This window comes from Haemaphysalis longicornis, unplaced genomic scaffold (assembly GCF_048455015.1).
Source record: "Haemaphysalis longicornis isolate Haplotype H1 unplaced genomic scaffold, Haemaphysalis longicornis Haplotype H1 scaffold_7, whole genome shotgun sequence".
NCBI classification, from domain to species: domain Eukaryota; kingdom Metazoa; phylum Arthropoda; class Arachnida; order Ixodida; family Ixodidae; genus Haemaphysalis; species Haemaphysalis longicornis.
This window is the reverse complement of record NW_027526422.1, coordinates 36,697,201-36,720,767: the sequence shown is the minus strand read 5'-3', so window position 1 is coordinate 36,720,767 and position 23,567 is coordinate 36,697,201. Positions and strand designations below refer to the sequence as shown.

At 45.6% G+C, this 23,567-nt stretch overlaps 1 protein-coding gene across 1 annotated transcript; it reads right to left on the bottom strand.

Moving 5' to 3' along the window:
• Positions 1 to 1,209: 1,209 nt before the first annotated feature.
• LOC144145233 (replication protein A 70 kDa DNA-binding subunit-like) lies at positions 1,210 to 23,347 on the bottom strand. Its single transcript, XM_077676772.1, has 16 exons — positions 23,132 to 23,347; positions 22,991 to 23,038; positions 22,799 to 22,874; positions 19,047 to 19,155; positions 17,869 to 17,978; positions 16,227 to 16,277; positions 15,907 to 16,009; positions 12,777 to 12,948; positions 11,805 to 12,006; positions 11,013 to 11,152; positions 8,502 to 8,571; positions 7,271 to 7,414; positions 5,486 to 5,727; positions 4,242 to 4,358; positions 3,039 to 3,125; positions 1,210 to 1,451 (listed from the first exon to the last, which is right to left on the bottom strand). The coding sequence occupies exons 1-16, from the start codon at positions 23,162 to 23,164 to the stop codon at positions 1,344 to 1,346; spliced, it is 1,812 nt and encodes a 603-aa protein (XP_077532898.1). The 5' UTR covers positions 23,165 to 23,347; the 3' UTR covers positions 1,210 to 1,343.
• Between the last annotated feature and the right edge of the window lie 220 nt (positions 23,348 to 23,567).

The following is a 23,567-nucleotide window of genomic DNA, read 5'->3' as shown; positions in this document are numbered from 1 at the left end:
CATGCATACCATGCTATTGAATACCGGCCATAAAACATCGATAAAGAATGTTAAAGAACGTTCTCAGAAGAACAATGATAAAGAGCAAGGATAAAGAACATTCTCAGCTCGTGCACAATGATTAGTGCAGGGGTTCTCAAGCATGTGGGCCCCAAGGAACCCTGCCAAGCTCCATTAACTGCCAAGGAACCCCTCCCCCTCTCTAGCTATCATGCAAGCATTTTTCATTCGGTTCACGCTACATCCATGTGCAATAAATTTGAAAGCAAGCGTATCGTTTTTTTTCCTGTCGACTTTACGCAAGCGCGTATGCTAGCGGCACCCTATCTTCAAGCACGAGAAATGCGCATGGGGGTAATATAAGGCCGAGATTCAGTTCAATCGCTTAACCGCGCGGCCCGTTGCCAAGCGTGGATGGCTACAAGCTGCTCGTGGGATTTATTGCGCAGCCCGCGCGTTTTTCTTATGCATTGAGGTGCGCTTATTGAGACTCAGGCGCGAGTTATGGATGTTCCTTAGATCGATCGCATCTCGGGTTCGCCATCTAAGCGACTTGGCGAGTGCGGGACCAGGGAAAATTTATCAGTGGTTCGTGGAACCCAGAGGAGGCGCCTGTGGAACCCCTCGGTTCCGCGGAACCCACTTTGAGAAACCATGCTTTAGTGCTGTATTTTACTGCTTTAAAGAGTTCATTTTGGCTTAGATGAGGGACATTTGCAGCTAGGTATCAGCCAACACAGTTTTTTTGAGCTCAAGCTCCTTCAAAGCAGTGGTGGCAAGTTTCCTTTCCTGTTGATTGAAATAGAACGTACGACCTTCAGAATACCGGTATTCTGGAGGTTGTAAGTTCGGACCCCACCCGGCAGGCATATTTTTCTCTGCTTACTTTCTTTCAAACATTTCGAAAACTACTATACCGTTTCAAAAAGAATAAATGACCTACCCCATTTTCCCCTTTGCTTTCCTTCCTCGGCGTTCTTGACTGCCTATCCTTATTTTTATCTGTCTGCTTGTCTCTCATATATATATGTATATATATATATAATTTTTAAAGTACATAGTTATACACTTGCTTCATGACCGCCTTTCTGCTGCACAGTGAGTGCGGGCGCCAGTGCTCATTAGCACCCCCCAGATTAAAAGAAAAATATTGCGGTTGGCATAAACCTCAATGTGCAGAAGTAAATGAGACAAAAGCATTGCCAAAAGGCTCGACAAGGAAAATTTATTGTACAGTCACAATTACACTGCGCGGTTCAAGAGGTTACATTAGTAATGTGCACACAATTAAGATCTGGAGTGAAAGCATTACGAAACCAGACCTCACAGTTTTCTGGCTGGGATCACAAGTTTTTGCCCAGCTCGGCAATGTCCTTGAGCAGCTTTTGTGTGTATTCAACATAGTTCACAGGAGCGACGGACATCACAGAAGTCTTCAAACGGCTTTCATCCTGAAATAAACATTTACTTTTTTAGAAAAGAGGGTGAGCCTTCTATTGCCACAAATAAGTAAGTTTTTTGTTACCATATTTTATTACTCCGCTTTTGAATGAGACAATCTCAACTGATTATTTACAGGATACAGACTACTATGTGATAGTAGAGCCTCTATACTTCAATATCAATTCATGTAATTCTTTTTAATTACTTTAGCATTTGTGCTATTTTTTGTTATTAAAACATCCTACCAAGCAAATTTAATCAGATAATTCTTCCATGCCAATGATTAAATGTTTTTTCAATCGCAAAGCGCAGTTAAACCTCAAATTTGTGCCATATAACGAAACCTTTGATGCTAAGCAGCAGCAACAAGATTAATACCACTGTGAAACAAGCAACTTAAAATGCAATCGCACTGGGTACACTACGCAAGCTTGAGTGGAACTTTGGACACGCGCACCTCAGGGACAAAATAAAGTGCCACTTGGTCATGATGGCCATGACAATAGCCGAAGTAAAAAAAAAAAAAATTCGTGAAACACAAAAGAGATGTAGAGTTCGAAAAAATAAATTTGTTGCGCAAGAAAACGACACAAAAAAGTTTAAATTTGCACCAACCAAATGTGTGTACGCTTTGCTGGACAATTGGTATGCATCACACACCTATACAAGAACGCAGCAAACCTAAATGATAACAAATGTGGCAGGCTACACCAGGGTAGGACTAAACTTAATAAATCATGCTCCGATCGTGTATTCATGCTTGTCGGCAGATGGCCTCTGCGAATAACTAGGCCATCAGAACGACATCCGAGTTTTCTGCTTATCCACGGACACTGACGATCAATTTTGTGCAAATTACTTTACCACAGCTGCCTTGGATAAAGGGTGGATCGCAATTTCTTAGATCAGGGGTTCTCAAGCATGTTGGTCCCAGGGAACCCTGCTAAGTTCCGTTAAGTGCCAAGGAACCCCCCCCCACTCCCGCCAGTTTTCATTCCGTTCATGCTACATTAACGTGCAATAAATTCAAAAGCAATGAAAGGGTATCGTTTTTTTCCCGCCGACTTTACTGGAATGCGTACGCTAGCGGCACCTATCTCCAAACAGGAGAAATGCGCATGGGGGTAATATAAGGCTGAGATTCAAGTGCAATAGTTTAACCACGTGGCCCGTTTTCGGAGTCTGGCTGGCTACAAGCTGCTGGCGACATTTATTGCGCAGCTCGCGCGTTTCTGTTATGCGCCGAGATGTGCTTACTGACACTCGGGCGTGAGTAATGGAGGTTCCTTAGATCGATCGCACCTCAAGTTTACCATATTGCACATAAAGCTGCAAAGAATGGCCACCATAAGTCAACACCCCTGGCTGATTGATAGAGTTGTTTAGCACGAGATTTTGTCTTTTATTGCTCTTTGACAAAATAAAAATAAAAAGGCATTTCTGAACGTTTTAAAATTAGTTACCGTCACCTAAGCACTTACTGCTTCAAACCATTTCCCCCAATTTTCAGAGCAGCGGTAACAACACGAGCCAGGCCCAAGGGATGCAGGGAGGGAGAGAGAGAGAGTAGAGAGAGAGAGAGAGAGAGCTCTCACATTGTAAATTTCCATTTTGGTACGGAGCCTGAAGATGAATGGCTTGAACGGGGCATCATTCAGGATGTCCTCAAATCTGCTGTCCTCCTGTTAAGGGAGCAAATAGAGGGGGGAGAAGAAGAGGTTCAGTAATGCAAGATGACAGAAAACTGCATTTACCAAAACCAAGTTGAAAATGCAAATGATAACTAAAACAAGAAACTACATGTACCAAGTGCAGTGTTGAATGAGATATCAAGAGTACAGTCCTTAGATTGGGCTATGTTACCCTGCTCAGTAACCCAAAGGGTGTCAAAATAAGAATGTGAGGAAACAGAATACACTGAAAATCCCTTGATTAGGCCCAGAAAGCTGAGAAAAAAAGTCACAGCCAGGGAAACGTATCTTGCCTGTAACTGTCTTTCACATGTGTAACGGTGAAGAGGTTGATACTGAACACTAACATAAGAGTAAATTTCTACTAAACTTCAGTACATCCCATCTATCACTGCACCTTAAGCGACAGGAGTGCTGACATTACATAGCACTGTAGTCATTCTGAAAATAAATGCAACAAACTGAGTCTCTTCTCAATCCTGTGTGCTTATTCCGGAAATAATTTCCGTGGAATATTTGCAACGCATCATGTGGACACTGCGTGACGTCGAGAGACAGAAAATGGTATTAGGGCAAGGTGAGCAAGGCAAAGTGCCCCTGCACCACATGGGGAACGAGATCACGACCCTGCTTCTCATTTTCCACACGTAGGAGACCATTTGGCGATGGCGATTGTGGCTGTACCCTTTTCAGCGGGTCGCCGCGTCTCACACGGCAGAGCCTAAAAAAGAAAGGAAACGCAGTTTCCACATTATGTCTGGTGCAGAGCACCGTGAGACCACCAGTGTTCCAGGCGCCTGTTCGTCACCAAGGTTGCCACACTGTACCAGCTTTGCTTCTCAAATTAGTTGAAACTCACTATGAAGCATCTACTGTAAAAGACAGTGCTCCGAATGTAGCCGTTCCAGTAGTTGTACCACAGACACTTTGTGCCTTTGGTGATGCAACATTTACCAAATGACTACTGGCAGTAAAGCTTTCTCATATCAGCCACGTTTAATGTCTTGTTTCTGTAAATTCTCTACACATCCGGGGAATTTCTCTGTGGTTACCTGCCCCTTCATCTTATCCCCATCCAGTGGCAAGAGGCAAACCTGCCCGTCGTACCTTGCTTTGCATCGAGTACATTTCACCCAGGTCCTCTGCTGTGGCTCCAATCAGCTGCTCTGCCTCCTTGCCGAAGCAGGTCACCCACTGACCATCGCTGAAGTCAGTCAAATTTGCCTGCGCCAAGGAGGTGTGAAGAACAGATATAGCAGAGCACGTCGCTCCCAACCTTCACCAAGCGGCTTCCCTATTGCTGCACACTGCTTTGATGTGCAAGGTAGCATTTCCACCAACAAGTAACGCCCAAGTTCTTTTGCAGCGTACAGTCTGTTGGCTCGATACAACCAGTGATGGGCCGCAACCCTTCTCCAAGGTTATCAGGATGCACAAACAAGGTGTGCCTCGTGCAAGTCACAGCATAACTGCACTGAATAACAGCAAAAATTATACAGCTGTCAGGTGACAATTTCAACAATGAATTACGCAGTTATCAAACAGCCTAGCCAGCCTAAAGGAGTAAAACTGCGCACAAACTTGCACAGCAACTGCTCTACGCTTGAAAGAACCACAGCACATTGATGTGAGGGGGGACCCGGGGGAAAAAACAGTACCTTAGTGGTTCACAATGAAAAGGCCAAACTAACGGCCACGTTTGAGCCCCCTGACATCAGAAAGTTGCTGGTTGTGAGTGACACAATTTCTATGCTCTCTCTCTCTCTCTACACATGCACGCGCACGCATGCACGCATGCAGTTGGTCACCTCTGTTTGCCACGTGTGAAGCTAGCGCAAATCTTTTCCAAGAGCATCTATAGGTGCTTCACCTAGCTGAGCTAAATGTCCTTGGCGGAAACAAAGTCCCCGAGGGTATGTCATGCATTGGGCCTCCTACGAAGACACTACCTGAGTAGGCTGTGCAACCGCGTCAACAGAGTCGTCACTGTTGCATTTTTGGTGCACATTACAACCAGATTCAATCGTTATATCCGATATCGGGGCGCTGGAGCATTGTAATAAGCGGTTTATTTTAACATAGAAAGAATACAAAAGTTGGCGGTGCCATAGCTGTTCATTGTTATATCCGATATATTGCTATAAACGATATCGTTATAAGTAGACTCGACTGTGTGTGTGTGTGTATATATATACATAAGGCAGATGATGTGCACTTGTGTAGAACTTTTGTTGCAGGCCTGACTGAAAGTACATTTCTCCACGAAGCACCGGAGACCTTTTCAATTTACAAAGCAGTGCCAATGACGAACACCACACGATGCTCCCTCCAGTTAAAGAAAAAACACGCACCGAGACGAGCAGGCGCCACTTGAAGGAGTCGGTGTCCTGGGCGCACTTCTCGCAGCGGTAGTAGCCGTTCTCCAGGTCCACCACCTTCTTGTTGCACGTCTCGGCGGGGCAGGCTTTGTAGAGGCAGTTCTCCTTGCGGATGAGCGCCACGCACGCCTTGACGCTGAAGTAGTCTGGCTTGTCCCCCTGGCCCAGGTTTTCCGCTTTGGCCTGCGCCAGCGTCTTCCAGTTGGCGTTGCCCCCTGCACGCACACGGTCACACGCATACACAGACCATCAGGCTTCCGCTTAACATCACCTGTAAGAATACTTCTGTCGTCGTAGGTTTTTGAAATAACCCAAAAGAAGCACTTTGTTAGTTCGTTAGTTAACTGTTTATTCTCACTTCTCTTTGGAGCCAATTCGAGCAGTCGTCAGAGCGCTGCTCATCTGTGGGCCCCTCCGAGTCGTTCTTTGCTCTCTGCTTTCGCGGTCACCAAGCGCCGGGCCACTCCCTCGCTTCCCCGAATTCTGCGAGTGGCCCCCTCCCTCCAGTCGTGGTGTCCCGTTACGGCCAGAGGCGCCCCTTAATTGCTTTTCCTTTTTTGCGCCCGGCCGTTCTGTCGTCCCTCTGTTCTCTCTCTCCACGACTGGACGGAAGGTCCGCGCACAGTTCTAACAACACCCATGCTACACGAGCGTTTCAAATCGAATGCCATTTGACTCAAATGACACCTTTGAGCTGCTACAAGACATTTTTCAAAGGAATTTGGTTGACATGCCATTAGAGTCAAAGGAGCACGACAACAGAACTTTGAGAGTCTCAAAGGCCTTTGAAACGCAAATGCTTGTACACGCATGCAGTTTCTGCATGCCATATTTAGAAAAATAATTAGTTACATGAAAACGTGGTTTTGAAGTGGACGATATTCATGATTTTTCACTTGTTTTTGTTTTCTGTCACTCAATCTACGATTGCAAGCTAGTTTGGTACTCTCAACACCAACAATGCAAAAAAAAAAAAAAAAAGCTTGTTTTGTGCATTTTGTAGGTTGTTATTTATTGTATCACTAATAACTGTGTGTTTTGGCCCAGTTTAACTCCAAAATTAAATTTTACGTCACGTTACGAGAAAGAAACTGGCCAGCAGTGGTGACATCAAAACATAATGGATGAACGTGGAAACTTTCAACTGCCTTTGAGATAGGCAGAATTCCTTCCAGTTCGAATGGCATTTGAAATTTCGAAGGCCATTCAACTCAGATGTCCTTTCAAATGCTCGTGCAGCACAGGTATTACCCACACAGAGAGAAAGAAAGGCAACCAAACTGTCCAGCTTATTGCTTCTGGACAGCAGCGATGTTGAAACAGACAATCTGTGGTTGTACGGAGCTGCCCTACTCTCAGTTGTTCCAGGAAAAGTGCCCCTGTTATCTGAACATCTTCGACACCCTCTCATCAGGAGACGATGGCATCTGACCTTGAACGCCAGAAAGCAGGACGACGCAGCACCTCAAACTGGAGAGTGAAACTACTAGAGCGCGAAGGCGGCGAAGATGGCTGATATGATGCGTGCATCACAGCACATTGCGCAGTGCACTGAAGCTGCACTGCACCTAACTCTGAGATGTCATAAGTTGTGCAATCAGAACTGAAGAGCGATACATTACCTCTTCAAAGCCAACTGCTGTTTAAACAGGGCCTCAAAAGAGCTCGCAGAGGGTGACAAAAATGTTCCAGTACACCACACAGCGATGTGTAAAAGAAGAGTTCTTAGATACGCCCCCCAGGAGGCGCAGCACACACCCATGGGCCCTCCCGAGCGGCTGGAGAGGGAGCGGGTCTGCAGCAGGGAGCCCTCCTTGCTGTACCAGCCGAGCAGGGCGTGCGACTCGGGGATGTCGGGGTTCACCTGGAGCAGGCTGGACCCGATCAGGGACAGCGAGACGCCTGCAACGGAGCAGGGAGAGAAGACACACACTGTTGCTCACTCCACTAGCCACGGAGCGTGCTGCAGCGGAAGAACCACGGAATGGGGCTCCTGAACAGCACGCCAAAAGCTTGTACACAAAGGACGAGGAGGATTTGGCTTCCATTAGGGGAGCAACGTCTAATAAAATCGAACAAAACTTTCAGTAAAAAGCATTGTCACAGCTTTCACTAGTGGTGCAAGGCTGGAGAAACAGCAGAGCTGGCGGCCCCTCTCCTGTCGTCAGAGACCCAGCTGTTGCACCTCACATACATCTCCGAACGTGACGCTGAAAGTTCTCTTTGACTGGCAGTCCCTGATCGTTTTGTCCGCAGCCTTTCACATCTCCCCCCAAGTGGACCGCGTTAGCATGCGCTAGAACCCGCGGCAACTGGCTTCATGAACTCGGCGTCTGTGCTCCCCACTTCAGGGGCGAATGCACGTGAACTGGCAAGGAGAACAGCACGTGAGAGATCATAGCACAAACGCTGGGCAGAGTGTTCTCAAAAATAGAGCTGGCTGACGGCAGGCGCTCCTCACAAGGCGCACAGTCACATGCACTCGGTATTTTTTCTTGGTATCTATTTCTGGCAGCACTGAAAGGCAAAGCTAAAAGCTTAAACAGCCCTGCTGCTAAATAAAAAAGAAGCTGATGGTATTTCTGTGGATTGGAAGGACATTCAAACATCTACGTGCTACTGTCTGAACGTAGGGCTTCACTTTGCAAGAAAACTAGAATTTAGATTACGCTTTACTTATGTCTGATGTGCATGTATATGTGCAACTACATATACACAACTAACCAACACTGTTGGTTGCTTATAGGTCGTTCCTTTCTGACGAAGCTTTTGCATTGTCAAGCAGCACATCGAAAGAACATGGTACATTGATTAATGAATGTTCATTTATATTACTTTTTAAAAACATTTTCAGTCGCATTCTTTACAATAATGCTTCCTTTTTATTTCCTGAAACATTATGCACGAGGAGTCTTGCTTCATGGACTGGAACTATTGCCAACTAATAAGAAAGAAGAAAGAAGAGAAAAGCAGGTTGCACGAAGCTTACCATTGAAGTCAGAGACCCGAGCTCCCTTCACAGCTACGACAGGGTTGTCACCCCCATCAAACTTTTCAGCCTGCAACATACAAAAGGGAAAAAAGAAGCTGTACTGAAATGGCTGTACACGTAATTGACCTGTATTGAAATGGTTCTACATGTAATTGGCAACTTTATCCAAGTCAGGCTGCAGTGTGATAAATTAAATGTCGCTAACGAACGTAGCATGTGATTTGTTGAATCCCTTGATAGTTAAAAGTGCGCAGAACAACTTTTACCTGCCTGTCAGTCCAGCTAATCTTGAACTGTTTTCTTAATGAGAAGTGCAACAGGTATGGTTTCCCTTTTGTCATCTTACTAGCACAATTTGGAGACATTGGTAGTAACCATGAGACCTAGGCGAACACCAAAGTTAGAGACCGACATAGCAGCTAACAACAGGGCAGGCCCATGTTTCAAAACATTGCTATAGTAGGTGATTATCCAGTGGCAGTCTTCTGCTGAGCAAATAGCTAAGAATCTGGATTTTCACTATGCACCAAAATAAAGGATTGCACAAACTCAACAACACACTGCAGCCAGAAATAAATGTCAGATACATTTATTTGGGTGTTATTGTTAAGGGCGTGACCACAATTTAGCAAGTAGCAGTAGCTGAACATTTGCCACTATGAAATACAACTACGGATTCATGAGAATAGGTCTTTCCATTCATGACAGAAATACACTAAGAGGCAATGCAGCAAGCAAGAATAGGTAAAAATACGGACGGACGGGCGAACGAGAGAGAGAGAGAGAGAGAGAGAGAGAGAGAGAGAGATGACAGAAATACACTAAGAGGCAATGCAGCAAGCAAGAATAGGTAAAAATACGGACGGACGGGCGAACGAGAGAGAGAGAGAGAGAGAGAGAGAGAGAGAGAGAGAGAGAGAGAGAGAGAGAGAGATGACAGAAATACACTAAGTGGCAAGCAGCAAGCAAGAATAGGTAAAAATACGGACGGACGGGCGAACGAGAGAGAGAGAGAGAGAGAGAGAGAGAGAGAAGCAAGCAAGAATAGGTAAAAATACGGACGGACGGGCGAACGAGAGAGAGAGAGAGAGAGAGAGAGAGAGGCATTCCAAAAGCCCCATTACACACGAAATTTTAGGCACAAATGACTAATGGTGAACTTTTAGTGCGAAGGGAATGGATGTGCCGTCCCTGAAAAAGCTGTGATTCTAAAACCACCTGAGCGAAAGAATGGTGAGCCAGCAAGAAAGATGAGGCTAGGCAATGTCAAGCGCACTGGGCATGTGCAGAGCAGCCTGCCTGGCACGAGCAGGGACGCGCCCTCCTCTTTCTTCCTGTCTTCCTTGTTTGTTTTTTCCCTCGATAGTCTGCCTCATTCGGCTGCCTCCACTCACCGCTATGAGATGCGTGTGCCCGATCACTTCCGTATTTCCACCGCATTTGTCTGTGAAACAGCTTCTCAATTTTTTTTCGTTCAATACCTTTTTGTTGCTATTTGCACCAATGTTCTACTCAGCCTCTGAATGCCTCGTAAATATGCTCACAGCTCTTTAAATAGTTAATTACAGCATCGCTCATGTCCGCTGGTCTCAATCTTAAAGGGACCCTACAACACTCTGTGCAGTGCAAGTAAAGCTACGCGACGTTTAGATTACACTGCCAGGAATACCTGATCCAAATATTACACGCGTACGTGAAGCAGTCAGCGTGAAAATCGCTGTGAAAGATGCGGAAAAACCAAGCGCGCTATTTTCAATTTTCCTCATTATGCACCCCTGGCATGGCCTAAATGACGTCATTGAGGTCATGGCTGTCCTATTGGCTGTTGCTGGTAATTTCGAGGCTTATTTCTCTCATTTCCTATGACGGTCAGACGTCGTCGACGCTGTGTACCAAGCTGATCTATGCCTGAGCCTGTGCACACAGTTTTGGCATTTCTTTTGTGTTTTGAGTGCACGCGGAGTTAGAGTGACAAACTCAATACCCCCCTTTGGACCAGACCACTTGACAACAAACGTCTATTGCTTCAAAAATGCCCTACCAGCCTGAGCGCGAGCTTGCAAGCAGGCAGCCATGCCTGCTTTTTTGTGGCATCAGACCGGAAATAGACCCCTCCACGTTACGGAGAAAAGGAGAAAACTCCCCGGCCTGTTATATATCAAAGGCCGCCCAAGAGAACGCTGCGAGCCGCCCCCTTCTCCGGGAGAGAGCGCGCAGCTTTCGTCGCGTCAACCGCGGTCGAGTTGAGAGGGAACATTTATGCGCGATTTCTCATCGCGCGTCCTTTCGGTGATAGCCAGCGGATTTTCTTAGTTCTTGCGGGAGGACATTGCTGGGACAATAGATTTTACCCCAAAATACATTCCAAGTAGTCAGTGGTAAGTGCTGCCGGGCCCCTTTAACTCTGAGAACGGCCATGAAGATGCCACAGAGCGAAGGCATTCAGGCAGGCTGGAGGAAATAGGGGAAAGAGGGGGAGTCACGTGTCCCTTGCGTTCGTTCCCTCACCTGTTCTCCCCAGAGGGTGAGGGAGACCTCAGTGCCACTGCGGTCCAAGAGGCTGATGTCTCGCTTCCTGAGCTCCTGGTTGGTGTTGCGCTTGGTCACTGTCTGCACATCGCCGGTCGACTTGCAGATCCCAATCACGTCTGCAAGCACAATCGGACACAAACACAGAGCTTCTCACGGTGGCCACCCAAGGAACACTCAATTCCAAGCAACATGAAGTACGCAGACTCGGTGAAAGGAGCAGGCAGGCAACTCTTACAGCGCTAATTATTGTTCGACTTGCCAGTTGTTGACCATAGAAATGACGGGAAGTGCCAAAAATGAGATCCACAAGAAAGATGATGAGGACAGGCACCTTTGTATTTTGATTGTTGAAAGTCGAAACGCAAGCAAGCTTATACCCATTTCCCGCAGAGGGAAAATTCAACGTCTTATACAGTAACAAGACATGCTTTATCTTAGCCTTCTGCAGTTATTTTATACATTAATCACACAGAATGAATTTGTCCCCAATCGCTTCCACACGCCACTATAAATGCAGTTGAAGGCGTCACCATATGTCTTTCTTAGTCTTTTTTTTTCTTCTTTCTGTTTTAACTTGCGAACAGCGTTGCTCATTTAAAAAGCTTAGACACCTTGCACGTTTACAATTTCTTGTCAAACACTTTCTGAAAACACAAATGTGAAACAAACTAATGCATGGGGAAAATAACTGTTCACTGGGTACCTCTTCCTCAAATGGCAAATCATCAATTCACAAAAGAGTAATAAAGGGATAAGGGAGAGGCTTACCAATGACACTGTCTTTGCTTGCTTCCTGCAGGCGGGAAATGGGCACAAAGTTGAACTGCAGCGTTGGAATGTTTGGGGTGACGTCATCGCACGGCGTGATGGTTGTGTCCGAGATGAATGACATCTCAAAGTCGTTCTTGATCGATGAAAACGAGTAGCCCGGCTTGACATTCTTGACGTTGGCCCGCGAGATGTAGTACACCTGTGAGGCGTTTACATAACTGTGAGCATGAATAAGCTAAGTAACTCGCAGCAAAATAATGGCAGAACTGTTGCGAGCCCTATCATTCCAAGAGGACACCAAACAGAACTATTTGTTTCACCTGAAAGACCTACTTTTCATAGCTCCCTTGGCTTTTGTATGATGATAAACGATTATATCTCTCATATATAAACAACATAGCCACCCATTTTCCCATGATGTGAAAGACGAGGTCACTAAGTGACCCTACGTAGCCTGTGCAGTGCTACCATCTAGGAGGAAAATGTACGAAGTACTTCAATGGGCTAGCGTAAAAGCAGAAGGATTTGATTGCGCAAGTAACCTTACATTTGGCACTGGCTTTCTCTCTCCCTCATGCACACACTCACACATGCTGGCAATAAGAAGGGACAATAGCTCTCGCACTCAGCAACATACACCTGCAGTTTCACATTTTCTCATTCTCATCTTTTTGTTACCTCCAGATAGATATGTAGGCAAGGTACACCAATCTCATTTTACCACCCACAACTTACAATGTCACAACTCATAGTGCAGAAAAATGTATGGGGTGGTGACCCCTATTTTCGCACTTGCACCGTTTTCTATTAAAGAAGGGCTACTACGGCTCCGAGTTGTATATTTGTACTTTGGGCCCTAGAATTTACCAATACAGGCCAACTTGAACACCTCAGTGCCCCTTTCAAAGGCTCTCTTTCTCGTGCACAGGTGCACAAAGCCAGGTACTGATGCTCCACATTTGGGCCTACCTTGTTCACTTCGATGATGTCGTAGAAGCGGTCACACTCAGCGTTGAACGCGGTGGCGCGTATCTCCCCACTCTCGTCCAGCAGGTCCATGGAGAAGAGCTTGCCCTCCCCCCTGGAGTTGCTCCAGGTGCGTATGTTGGACTTGTTGGTGACGCGTGCCCTGATGGTCCACCTGCAATGCGCACACGACAACACACCCACCTCACGCTGGCCGCTCGGGCAGATGCGCAGTCCCTTCCCTTACGCAGGTCGTAAGATTACAAATAACTTTACCACACCACAAGAGGTATCCCAAAGACAGGTAAACTAAGACAAGACGCATTCCTAAGATACTAAACTAAGACAGTTCTTCAAATATGCAATTATGAACTCACGGCCGTCCAAAATATGAATTACAAGAAGTCAATTTCAGGGCTACTTCCAAGTTTTGCCCATAGTAACAGAGCAGGAGGATGGCGAGTGCCTGTGGTTACCTAAGCTGAGCTAGCTCGGTACTGCAAAAATTCTCACGGGATCTACATAGGTTCCCTGTATGGCACATTCACTTTACTCCAAAGCTGAAATAAGTGAGCAATCACATTGTTACGTGGTGGCAGGACAGACGACACGAAACCAGGACTGATGGTGAAGTGGTCTATTTACAAAAAGATGTAGTCTATGTACAAATGGCCATGACAGACCCAGCCAAGCTGCCCACTCCCCTTCTTGGTCACCAGTGACGGGCAACCATGGTGCTAGGTGACACTTTTCGCTTTTTCCTTCTTGTGACGATGCTGTAACAAGCAGGGGTGGAACAGGGTACACGAGTTTTGGGAACAGTCCTGGGAGCAGCCAAAATTACTTTTGTAGCAGGCTTGGAGCAGCCAGAAAGGCCTTTTGGAGCAGGTTTGGAGCAGCCAGAAAGCCCATTTGGAGTAACACCATTTCACAGCATTATGGTGCCTACCTAACCTGCCTACAGGTCGCTGTGCCAGCCCCCTACCATTTACGTTTTATCTACCTATTACACATCAGGCGTCCTGCCGTGCACTAGAACCTACTCCGAACCAGTAACGCATTTTTTGCACTATATCGGGAGGTTTACAACATGCGGAGTTATCTACCTTCGGCCCCGTCGAATGCGCTGTGTTATCATCGTTTAAAGGTCAAATCTCACACGCAGAGTCAAAAGGGATCAGATAACAGGCCTTGCTTTGTGTCAACGGCAGTGTTTAAGCGGACTCACGGCGTCCTTGCGTAGAACAAGGTGTTTGCTTGCATTTCTTCTATCAAACAGAGTGTGAGCGAAGTTGAACATAGCTTTGTCTTCACCGGTTACGGAGTTGCAAGTGCCGACGAACATGCGCCATAGACTACTTAAAACTACAGCATGTGAGAAGGCATGATTAATGTTGGCTGGGACCTAGCAGGCATGCAGCTACGGAAAGTTGCAGGCAACAAAGCTAGGATCGTCGAAAATGGGCAATTAAATTGATGTTCACCTCCAGTAAGCTACAACCTTTCATGCAAATTTTATTCTGTTTGCGATGAGGCACAAAAACATTTTACTTCTGGTCACTTTTCATTGATTTTGGAGCAGCGCCTGACACCGGCAAACAAAGCCATGGAAATGCAACATAAGGAAACCCAAAGAGAAGGTGGACAAGGCACGTAGTGCCTGCGGGCCTTCCGGCTAAGCCAAAGCCAAATTCTATAGCTGCTCATAGCATTGATGAGACCGAAACCATAACCGCCATGATGATACCGAAAACGCAATGTTTCAGCCAAATTTCAGGAATGGGGCATCATAACGGTCGTATCTCGCTGGTCAAGTCAGGCGCTGCGGCGCAGGACGACTCTGCTAAACGAGTTTGGCGCAACAGGGGCAGTTTGGCGCAGGATGGCGCAGCGGTTCCACCCCTGAACAAGGTGCGGACGAAGACACCATGAAGCATTACCACTGTGGGCCCAGCCTCCAACGAAGACAAAGATGTGTGTGGCACATTTCCTTTTAGTTCCTTAAAGGAGCCATGAAGACAAAACACAAGTTCGTGTTATTCGAAAGATTTCGTGTTATAGTGCCCCCAGCCCTTGTCCGAATGCAAACGCTGCTTTATTCACTGAGAAATTAATTAATTAAAGTTAAAATTTTGATTTTCCCGCTAAATCATGCGTTTTCGTGGTCTGCAATGATATCACAGGGCCTTGTTTACCGTTATTGAACCTAGATGGCACCACCACAATGCGGCAAGCCGTAGCCTGCCTTTGGTTTGTTTGTGAACGTATTTGTACCTAGCTTGTTTTGTTCATGGAGACAATCGTTTCATGAAACATGGTGCTCGCCCCACAAATACGGTCATGTAAGACATCGTCGCTTGTGTCAATCGGGCAGTGTCGTCTGAGACAACCCCAAAGCCCCCCAGACCTGTGCAGCTAAACCAAGCATAGAGCGTGCAGTAGCAGCATACGCATCGGTACTTCTATGTTTACGTGTGCTTCCGTAACTTCCACTATTTGTCCCACCGTTCTTAGGGCTTTAAAAAAAAATGTGCCCTAAATTTAAGCGCAAATAGCTCGTTCGGCAGGCTTATAAGCACTCCGCCAATCGCAGAGCTGTCTGGTATGACTTCATAGGTTCTGTTGCGGGAAATGAGCTAGTGGGTCGCATGGCCATCCCCTTTCTTCCTAATTATACAGCTTAATTGAGCGAAGTTTAGGTTAAAAGTGGTGTCAGTATGATTCTAACCAGGCAATCTTTTGAATGAACCAAACTTGTGTTTTCTCTTCATGGCTCCTTTAAGGGCCCGAAGGCATCACTCAAGAGGCTCGAGATCTCTCATGGCCAACTCTGTGTAAATAAGACCACATCACCCTCAATCATGGTTATTATCATTTATCCTGCCGCCACATAACAATATCGTAGCCCTAGTTCCCCCCTGCCACAAACAAGGTTCGTCCACTGTGTGCACTACCATATGCAGCTTCGTATTCATAAACTTTGCAAACATGTTCCCATAATCACATACTCCTCTGGTGCAGCAGCCTTGAAAACTAATAATAAGGAAACCGAGCGTTTAAAGCCAACGAAATAACCTACTGATCCTCAAATCAACGTGATGAGTGCTGCAGCTTAGTTCAGCCAAGTAATTACCTGTTCTGATAAGGAGTCAAGCTCGCGATAGGGACGACAGCGACGTCACTGGTAGAAGACGGATAGGCACTGCTGCCAAACGATGGTGCTGCTGCTGAAGACGCTGCAAAAAGAATAAGAAGAAAAAAGACAAGCGAAAATGTGTACTTTCACAGCAAAGCTGAACTGACAATCATGGCATGCTAGATTGCAAGAAAATGTCCAGGGCGCATCTCAAATGCTTTTGTAGCCTACGTTAAGGCTAGTGTCTCACTCAGACAGAAAAAAATTGCCTGAAGGGCACAGATAAGATAACAGGCCAAAAAATTCATAGTACTCACACATAGTGCTGCCCCCATTCTGTGGAAACTGTGGTCGGTTTGAGCCAGCATCTGAAATTGTTGGTGAGCCCTCGTTAATATACACATCCTCACACAATTTCCCAAAGTTCCTCACACAATTCCCCACACAATTCCCCAAACATAATTTGGGCTATGAGGTGCGCTTAGTGATAGGCTCTGGATTGATTCTGACCAACTTGGGATCTTTTAACGTGCACTGCAATCTCAACACATGAGTGTTTCTGTTCTGCCCCACCTTTATGAGAACAACAGCCACGGAGGCTGGTAGTTGGAGCCATAGCACCGTGCCCAATAGCACAACGCTTTAGCCGCTGAGCCTCTGTGCCAGGTTTGACAGTTTCTCAGTAAAGGGCTTGAAAGCTGCTACTTGACTATTTCAGGCTCTTTTCAAAGCTTTCTGTCAAGTGGTCACCACATTTATCCTCGGGGCTAGTAATGACCACTAAAATGGCTGCCTTATTATTAAAACATGCAATCAACTTGCACTTCTTTCAAGGAAAAAGAAAGGCAACCAATTTAAAGTGCACCTGTAAGCGACGCTTAAAAAACCTGCAAGAACCAACTCAGGCACAAACAAGTTGTTAAGAGCAGAGTTAAGCAAGTGCATTATGCCCAAAAGTACTGTGTAGTGCTAACACAATGTCTGAAGATACTTGGGACTGCAATGTTTAAATAAAAGGGTGACAACATTCAACATGGTAAAGCGTGTTTTTCTGCTGTAGCACTTGCGCTATTTCTTGGGCATGATTTCTACCTTCAAAAAAAAAAAAAAAAAAAAAGAAAACGGCAAAGGGGGGGGGGGGCTTGTGTTCAAGTCGCATCAGTATGGTAAACAGTGTTGAGTACAATTGCCACTGGGAGCAGACCTCTTGAAAAACAACACCTGTTAATCTTTTGTCTACTACCCCACTGCAGATGTACCTGTCTTGAAATTATAGATGCTTGCAGCAAAATGTGCTATCTGCAACCATAACAGAAAGTTTTAGCGTAGCAGCTAGCGGATGCTCCACTAGCGGCGGCGGGTGCCAGGACCGAACTGGGCATGTACGCATTTGTTCTGGGGAGGGGTGGCCCACCTTGCTGTACCCGGGCGTGCATGCACCCACTGGAACTCAGAGGGAAGTACCGCCATCCTTTTTTCTCAGTCGCTGTGCGAGTACGGGGCGTTCATTAAAGGCCAACTACACTCAAATTTCGTCTCGGCCAAATTTACTGTGAACGCACAGTACATACCCCCGAACCGACTGGGACATAACTGGTAGCTCTGTGAAACACGTAGTTAGTAAGTTATAAACATTCAAAATTGCACCGTTGCAGACGACGCTGCACCTGCCGGCAAAACATGCAAACAGCTATAAAGTCAGGTTCCGGTACGCACCGCCGCTAGCATAACATACACTGGCCGCTATGATAACTCTCTAATTTTACGATTAGCTCCAGATGTATTTGGTCCAACAATAAATAAATAAAAAAAACAAAAAAAAAAAAAAAACAAAAAAAACGGCAAAACCTTTAAAAAGAATGCAATAGAAGGTAGAACTCGCAGAAAAATGTGCAACAGGTCTGAGCCCCTTGCTGATGCATGAGGAGCTCTTTGAAAGAGAGCGGTGTGTTCGTTCACCTGTGGATGAGGGTGCGCCTGAGGCATTTGGAATGACGGGGTTCCCCAGCCGGCAGCCCACTGTGGATCCCTTGGCCACGACCGTCAGGCCCAGCACAATCAGGACTTTCCTGCGAGGATTCAGGGCAGCGGCATTGCATGAGCAGCCAGTAACAAGGCAGGGGAAAAAAAAAAAAAAAACAAACCCACACACTTGTGTACACACAAAAGCACTCATTTCTTTAGAAACATTAACATTTATGATCCCGTACCATCAAAGAGTGGTTTCAGCTGCAATACCCATAACATACTACGAGGTAGCTGGAGGAGACGTGCTCCCACCAGGAACTGTAAAAGGTCACCTAACATTGAAAGCCAACTGGTGTTGTAAATTGCATTTGAGCCTCGCGCTGAACTGTCACAAGGTTCAAATGAGCCACACGCAAGGAAGAGGACCATGACGAAGAAACGTACGTGCAGCATGGGACACGTGCTGTGCCTTTTTGCATTGTCTATTGAAAAGAAGCCGATGCCTGCTGAAACGGATGCCGGGTTTTGCGTCTCTTTTCTTCGGCGCCACTAAAAGCCGAGGCGTGGTTTTCCCACAACTGCAGTGCGATTTCACCTTTGCCAAATTTAATCTCAATGTGCAGTGAGCACCACAAAACAACAGGTATTCAGAGACTGGCGGCTCTGAACTGCTTTGCCAATCAACCATAAGCATCTACAACAGCTCTGTAGCAGACGACACTGCACCTGCCAGCCGAACATGCAGCCTGAGAATCACTTGAGCTCTGCTTTGCCCACTTTTCTTCGTGTGGCCACACTCGCACACACAAATTGCTTCTGCACAAGCGGCTGGCCAACAGGGCTTGCTTGCAGTGCTCGCTCAGCTCGCCGGCTGCAATGTCGGTTTCACCTGGCTGCAATGGCCGCCTTTTTATGAATTTTGTTTCCAAAATTGCCAGTTTTCACGGGCCAGCCCACTTGTGGATACTTCAAGCATCATATTGTACATCTTCTAATATTTTAAAAGTGATGTGATACACTGGCATGTAAAATTACGTCTAATGCAAAAGCATTTTTTAAAATTTCTTCTCTTCGTGCATGAACAGTACCAAGGAGGAGGTTCAAACCCACACAGGTGCTCACGAAAAGTGAAATTCCAAGAAGTTGGGTGTAACTGAATCATGACTCACTTGTCTGCACTGACAACATTGCACATGTACTTGTCCAACTGGACCAGTGCGAATTTGTCAATCTCATTGTTGGTGATCATGCAGTTCAGTTGAGTGCCCAGCATGGCATCTGCAAACGAGGCAGAAGTATGCTACCAGTGAGTACAGTCCCACAACACTACAGCTAGACAAAATTCCCTCGCAAAATTTTCAATGGGCAATTCACATAAGAATGACATAACTGGTCAGACAGAGTAGCGATAGGTAGCAATTTGAATGCCACCACTGTAGCAACGAAACCAGAATGTTGGTCTTGCACTCCATAAACATATCTTTGCTCCCACTGCACGATAAGCCTCTATCACAGTGGGCACCAGAAAGCGTGCAGATAAAATCGTGGATGTGTGTCTCTATCTTTATTTATTTATTTATTTATTTCAACATACTGCAGGCCCTTCAGGGCCCATGCAGGAGTGGTTACAATGAATTCAAGTTTTCATCGTAAGGATAACATAGGTATTCAAAAGGCAAGAAACACGAACAATATAGAATACACATAGACAGAAGCATGCTATACAGTGTAAACGTTTAGTTCACAAAAGGAAGTTATATAAACACTAAATATGCAATTTTTCCTTTTATCAAGCGCTAAAATTCTAGATCATTTATGGCCCTTAGAAAACACTCTACAGATGTGCTGTTGACGGCGTCCGCCGGTAATCTGTTCCACAGTCCGATGGCTGATGGAAATAACGAGTACTTACGTGTGTTCATGTTGCTATGAGGTTGCCTGATAGTCCTATCATGATTTGTGCGCGAAGAATGCCTGAAGGGAGCTTGGAGGTAGTTAGTTCGGGGTATTTTATAATGATTGTGGAACAAAAGATAAAGGAACTTTAATCTAGATATCATTCTGTAGTCTGAGAGAATTCGGAGGTCTGCCCGTTTTCGTAGATCGGAAACGCTAGTAAAGCGGGAGTAGTCGGAAAAGATAAAACGCAAAGCCAAGTTCTGTGCGCGTTCAAGTTTGTATACTAAATATTTTTGGTGGGGGCTCCATATAATGTCGGCGTACTCTAGAGTTGGCTTAATCAGAGATTTATAGGCATTAAGTTTAACCTTTAAGGGTGCCTGGCGTAGGCGCCTTCTTAAGACAACATTAAGATCGGGGCACAACACCCCATATCTTGGGTGCTCTCCTTTTTCGATGGTCTTTTTATGCAGTGGAACTACAGAAGAAACCTAACGATTCCTGGGATCTAGAAACATTGCAAAAGGCCGGCTGATCACTGCATGCCAATTTTGCCGGTGTCTGCTGCAGCAAACAAGAACCACTGTAGCCACAGAGCTAGCCTGCAGGAAAGTTTCTGTAGACGTACTATGCTGAACCACTGATCTGACACACCTTGGAGACACATCATCAATACCACTCGCTGGTACTGGTTGTAGTATTTACGTGCTCGACACACCCAGTTTATTTACCTCGCATTCGGTGATGATCTTGTCAAACTAGCAATGACACTGGTGGTGTACTGCATAGAGGCAGGAAAAAACTTGGCTGCGGAGCTGTTTCATTCGATTCTCAGACCTCATTGTTTATATATTTGATGGCGCTAACCGGCACTTCAGTCAAACTTGGGAATGTGAGAAAAAAATGTATACCGGGCAAGGTTTGACACGGTTGGATTCATTTTGCTACTGCACAAAAACAATGGACTAGGGCGAAGTCACACAGATGACGGGACACAGCGCTGACTATCCACTGATTTTTTATCGAGGGAACATGTGGTTTACAAGAGTTCCTTCGCGCCCATGCAGGGTGAATGCGTCATACATAAACAAAAATCCCCTAAATATCGAAGCACAGAAGTTGCCAAGACACCTGACATGCTTAGATAGTTGCTACCCATGAACAAACCAGCCCCGTTCACGGTACCCTAAAATGGTTATATTCAAGATCTATGAAGCAAATACGAAATAATAAAAATATATTTACATTAGAAAAGCTCAGCCTACCTTTAGAAAATTTTGCGTGAATGACTGATGTTCCATCAAAAAATTTTGCAGGTACATTTAGCAAGCAGTCCTTTATGCACTTTCGTGTGCACAATGTACAAGCAAAAGTGTTATGCAGTAAACATGACAGCGCGTGCCACTTAGTACATAGAGAATGCTTCGGTCGGGTGCTAGTGCACACTCAAAGTTTGTACATTTAGCCGGGCCAACTCCCTTACAGCGCTTGATTGGGTGCGTCTGCTACAGTAGAAACAACAGCAGGGAAAACACGGGCGAATAATAATTTTTATTGTTTAGTCAAGCAGCAAGGGACAATGGACATTGTCAAACTTCGGCTTTTCGCTGTGCTATTGGGCAACAGAAGGAGTTTTAGCCTCCTCCCTCACTGATATTTCCTGATGGGGGGGAAGGGGGCCACTAAACGAAGGAACTAAGAGGAACAACACCCGCCTCTTATGAGATTGCTCCGTATGTACTGCATGGCTCATGCCTTTACTGTCACACATTTTTTCATTGTACTTTTGACGTCAGATGTCAACACTAGAACTATGCCGGAACGATAAAACTAGCAGCTGTAGCAAAATTAGTCATGACGACACAGGTGCCATGGTATTAAAAAAAAAGACAAAGAAAAAAAAAGGTCATGTTATGAGAAAATTATATTTCTAGGACAGTGGATGCAGCATTTTCGTTAGCATACAGATGAAAACCAAAACTAAGTAATCAGGAGCAGAGTCACAGTGAGCGTTTCCCCCCTTGGCCAACAATTCTCTTGCGTTTTAGAAGTACTGCGAAAGGCAGAAACCCATTTCAAGAGGCCACGAAGACAACATCCAAGTTGGTTAATAAAAACGACTGTTTTGTCACAATAAGAATGACAACAATTTTACGCCAAACCTCAAACAAATAACAGGTGAAGCAGTGGTGATTCTACGGCCCCTTTCCGACTTCTTTCTCTATGACGTCACTAATTCTTGTTTGTCCGATTGGTGGGCGCCCACCAAAGCGAACGCCAAAAAGCATGATTGGACGATTGTAGTGCGGCCTCTAGTTTCGTTTGATCGCATCACTTGAATGCTACTGTGCTGTTAAGGGGTGGGGGGGGGGGGGGTGGCTCACCTGATCACATTCTTATGGTACTTGCTAATTCCCGACCCACGGGCTTAAACAGCATTATGTACTGATTTATACGAATGTTCCTAACGGTCTAGTTTGCGTTTTTTAGAAATATATCACTTGTTTACAGAGATGAAAAAATAAAACACATTTTGGTTTATCCAGTTTTCACAGATGGCAGGCACTAGCTGTCTAGCAAGCAAAGGGTTTTATTTTTTTATATATTTCAGTACAGCAGTGACATATCTCTAAAGTAAGAAAACTAGGCCGTTCTGAACATAAATATATATTTATAAAGCACGATGGTTTTTAAGAGCGTCGGTCATGAAGTAGAAGGTGAACAGGCGAGTTCCCCTTAACACGCTGAAAACCATGCTTTTATTGCTTGCCCATATCACGGCATCTTTTCATTAGACAACCTCCTTCGTGGCTGAAATAGGGCTCAGTGAGTTGCCAAAGGTTAGTTTTTTAAGCCGAACAAAGCTGTATTTTGTCATCGCCCCCGTAAGCTCAGTAGAAAAACATTTCACGAAACTTTTTCTGCGGCAGTTTTTACAACAGCCCGCGGGGGAGAGGGCGCTCACACGCCGCAACAAAGGGTAAAACGTATTATCAGACCAGGGGCGTTTTTTTAAACTCACATGTGTGGCACTGCACTCCATCGGATAGCAGAAGCCTGTATCTGTCGGCACTGTTGCTGTTTATAGGCTTGAAGTTCTGCAGAAACGAAAATACTGGTTTGAGGCGCACAATGGTTCCACTTTGCCGCGACAGTACAAGTGCGCGGGCGGAACCCGATAACATGGGTGCACAACGGTAGCGCAAGTACCCACCAAGACCTGAAGTACAGGCTTGTCCACTTGCTGATTGTTGAGGATAAGCTGCGAAAACGAAACAGGAAGGACAAAAATATTAGAGAATTTCAACGTAAACTGCGGCAAGCAGCGTTCGACAACGATGTTTTGGCGCCTTACCTCAACCGCGCCAGCTGTCAGGCGGCTTTCCATGGCTGTTTCTTCTGTCAGGATTGCGAAACGATCAGAACTAGACGTAAACAGAAGCGGCGTAATAATTAAACCGCGCGATTCTCATTAAATTACAGAGCATCTACCAAATCAGTTAAAAGGCGTGCTTGAACAAGTCCAAGGATCATCCGCTGGCTAGAAGCGCGCCAAATATGCGCTGTGGCGCTGCTGTCAACAATTTTCCTAGTTTTGGTTTTAACTGCCGTGCTACCGTCGCGCTAAAACGCACATATGTACTTGCGGTGCCTCCACGTAATAAGTCGTTAGTACTTAATGCGTATTTCGTAGCCGTTTTTTGTTTTAACTGTTCTCACAGCAAATGTTACTTCAAGCTCCTTTTGTTTTCTCACTCTATGCTCAGCACTTCGTGAATAAAGATAGGGGG

What these genes read in the sequence shown, in the direction of transcription:
- LOC144145233 (XM_077676772.1), bottom strand. Translation starts at nt 23,164, where the DNA reads ATGGAAAGCCGCCTGACAGCTGGCGCGGTTGAG. An exon ending in ACATCATCGAAGTGAACAAG is followed by an intron (nt 12,007 to 12,776) that starts GTAGGCCCAAAT and finishes AACGCCTCACAG; the next exon opens with GTGTACTACATCTCGCGGGC. An exon ending in TGTACTCGATGCAAAGCAAG is followed by an intron (nt 3,126 to 4,241) that starts GTACGACGGGCA and finishes CTCCCTTAACAG; the next exon opens with GAGGACAGCAGATTTGAGGA.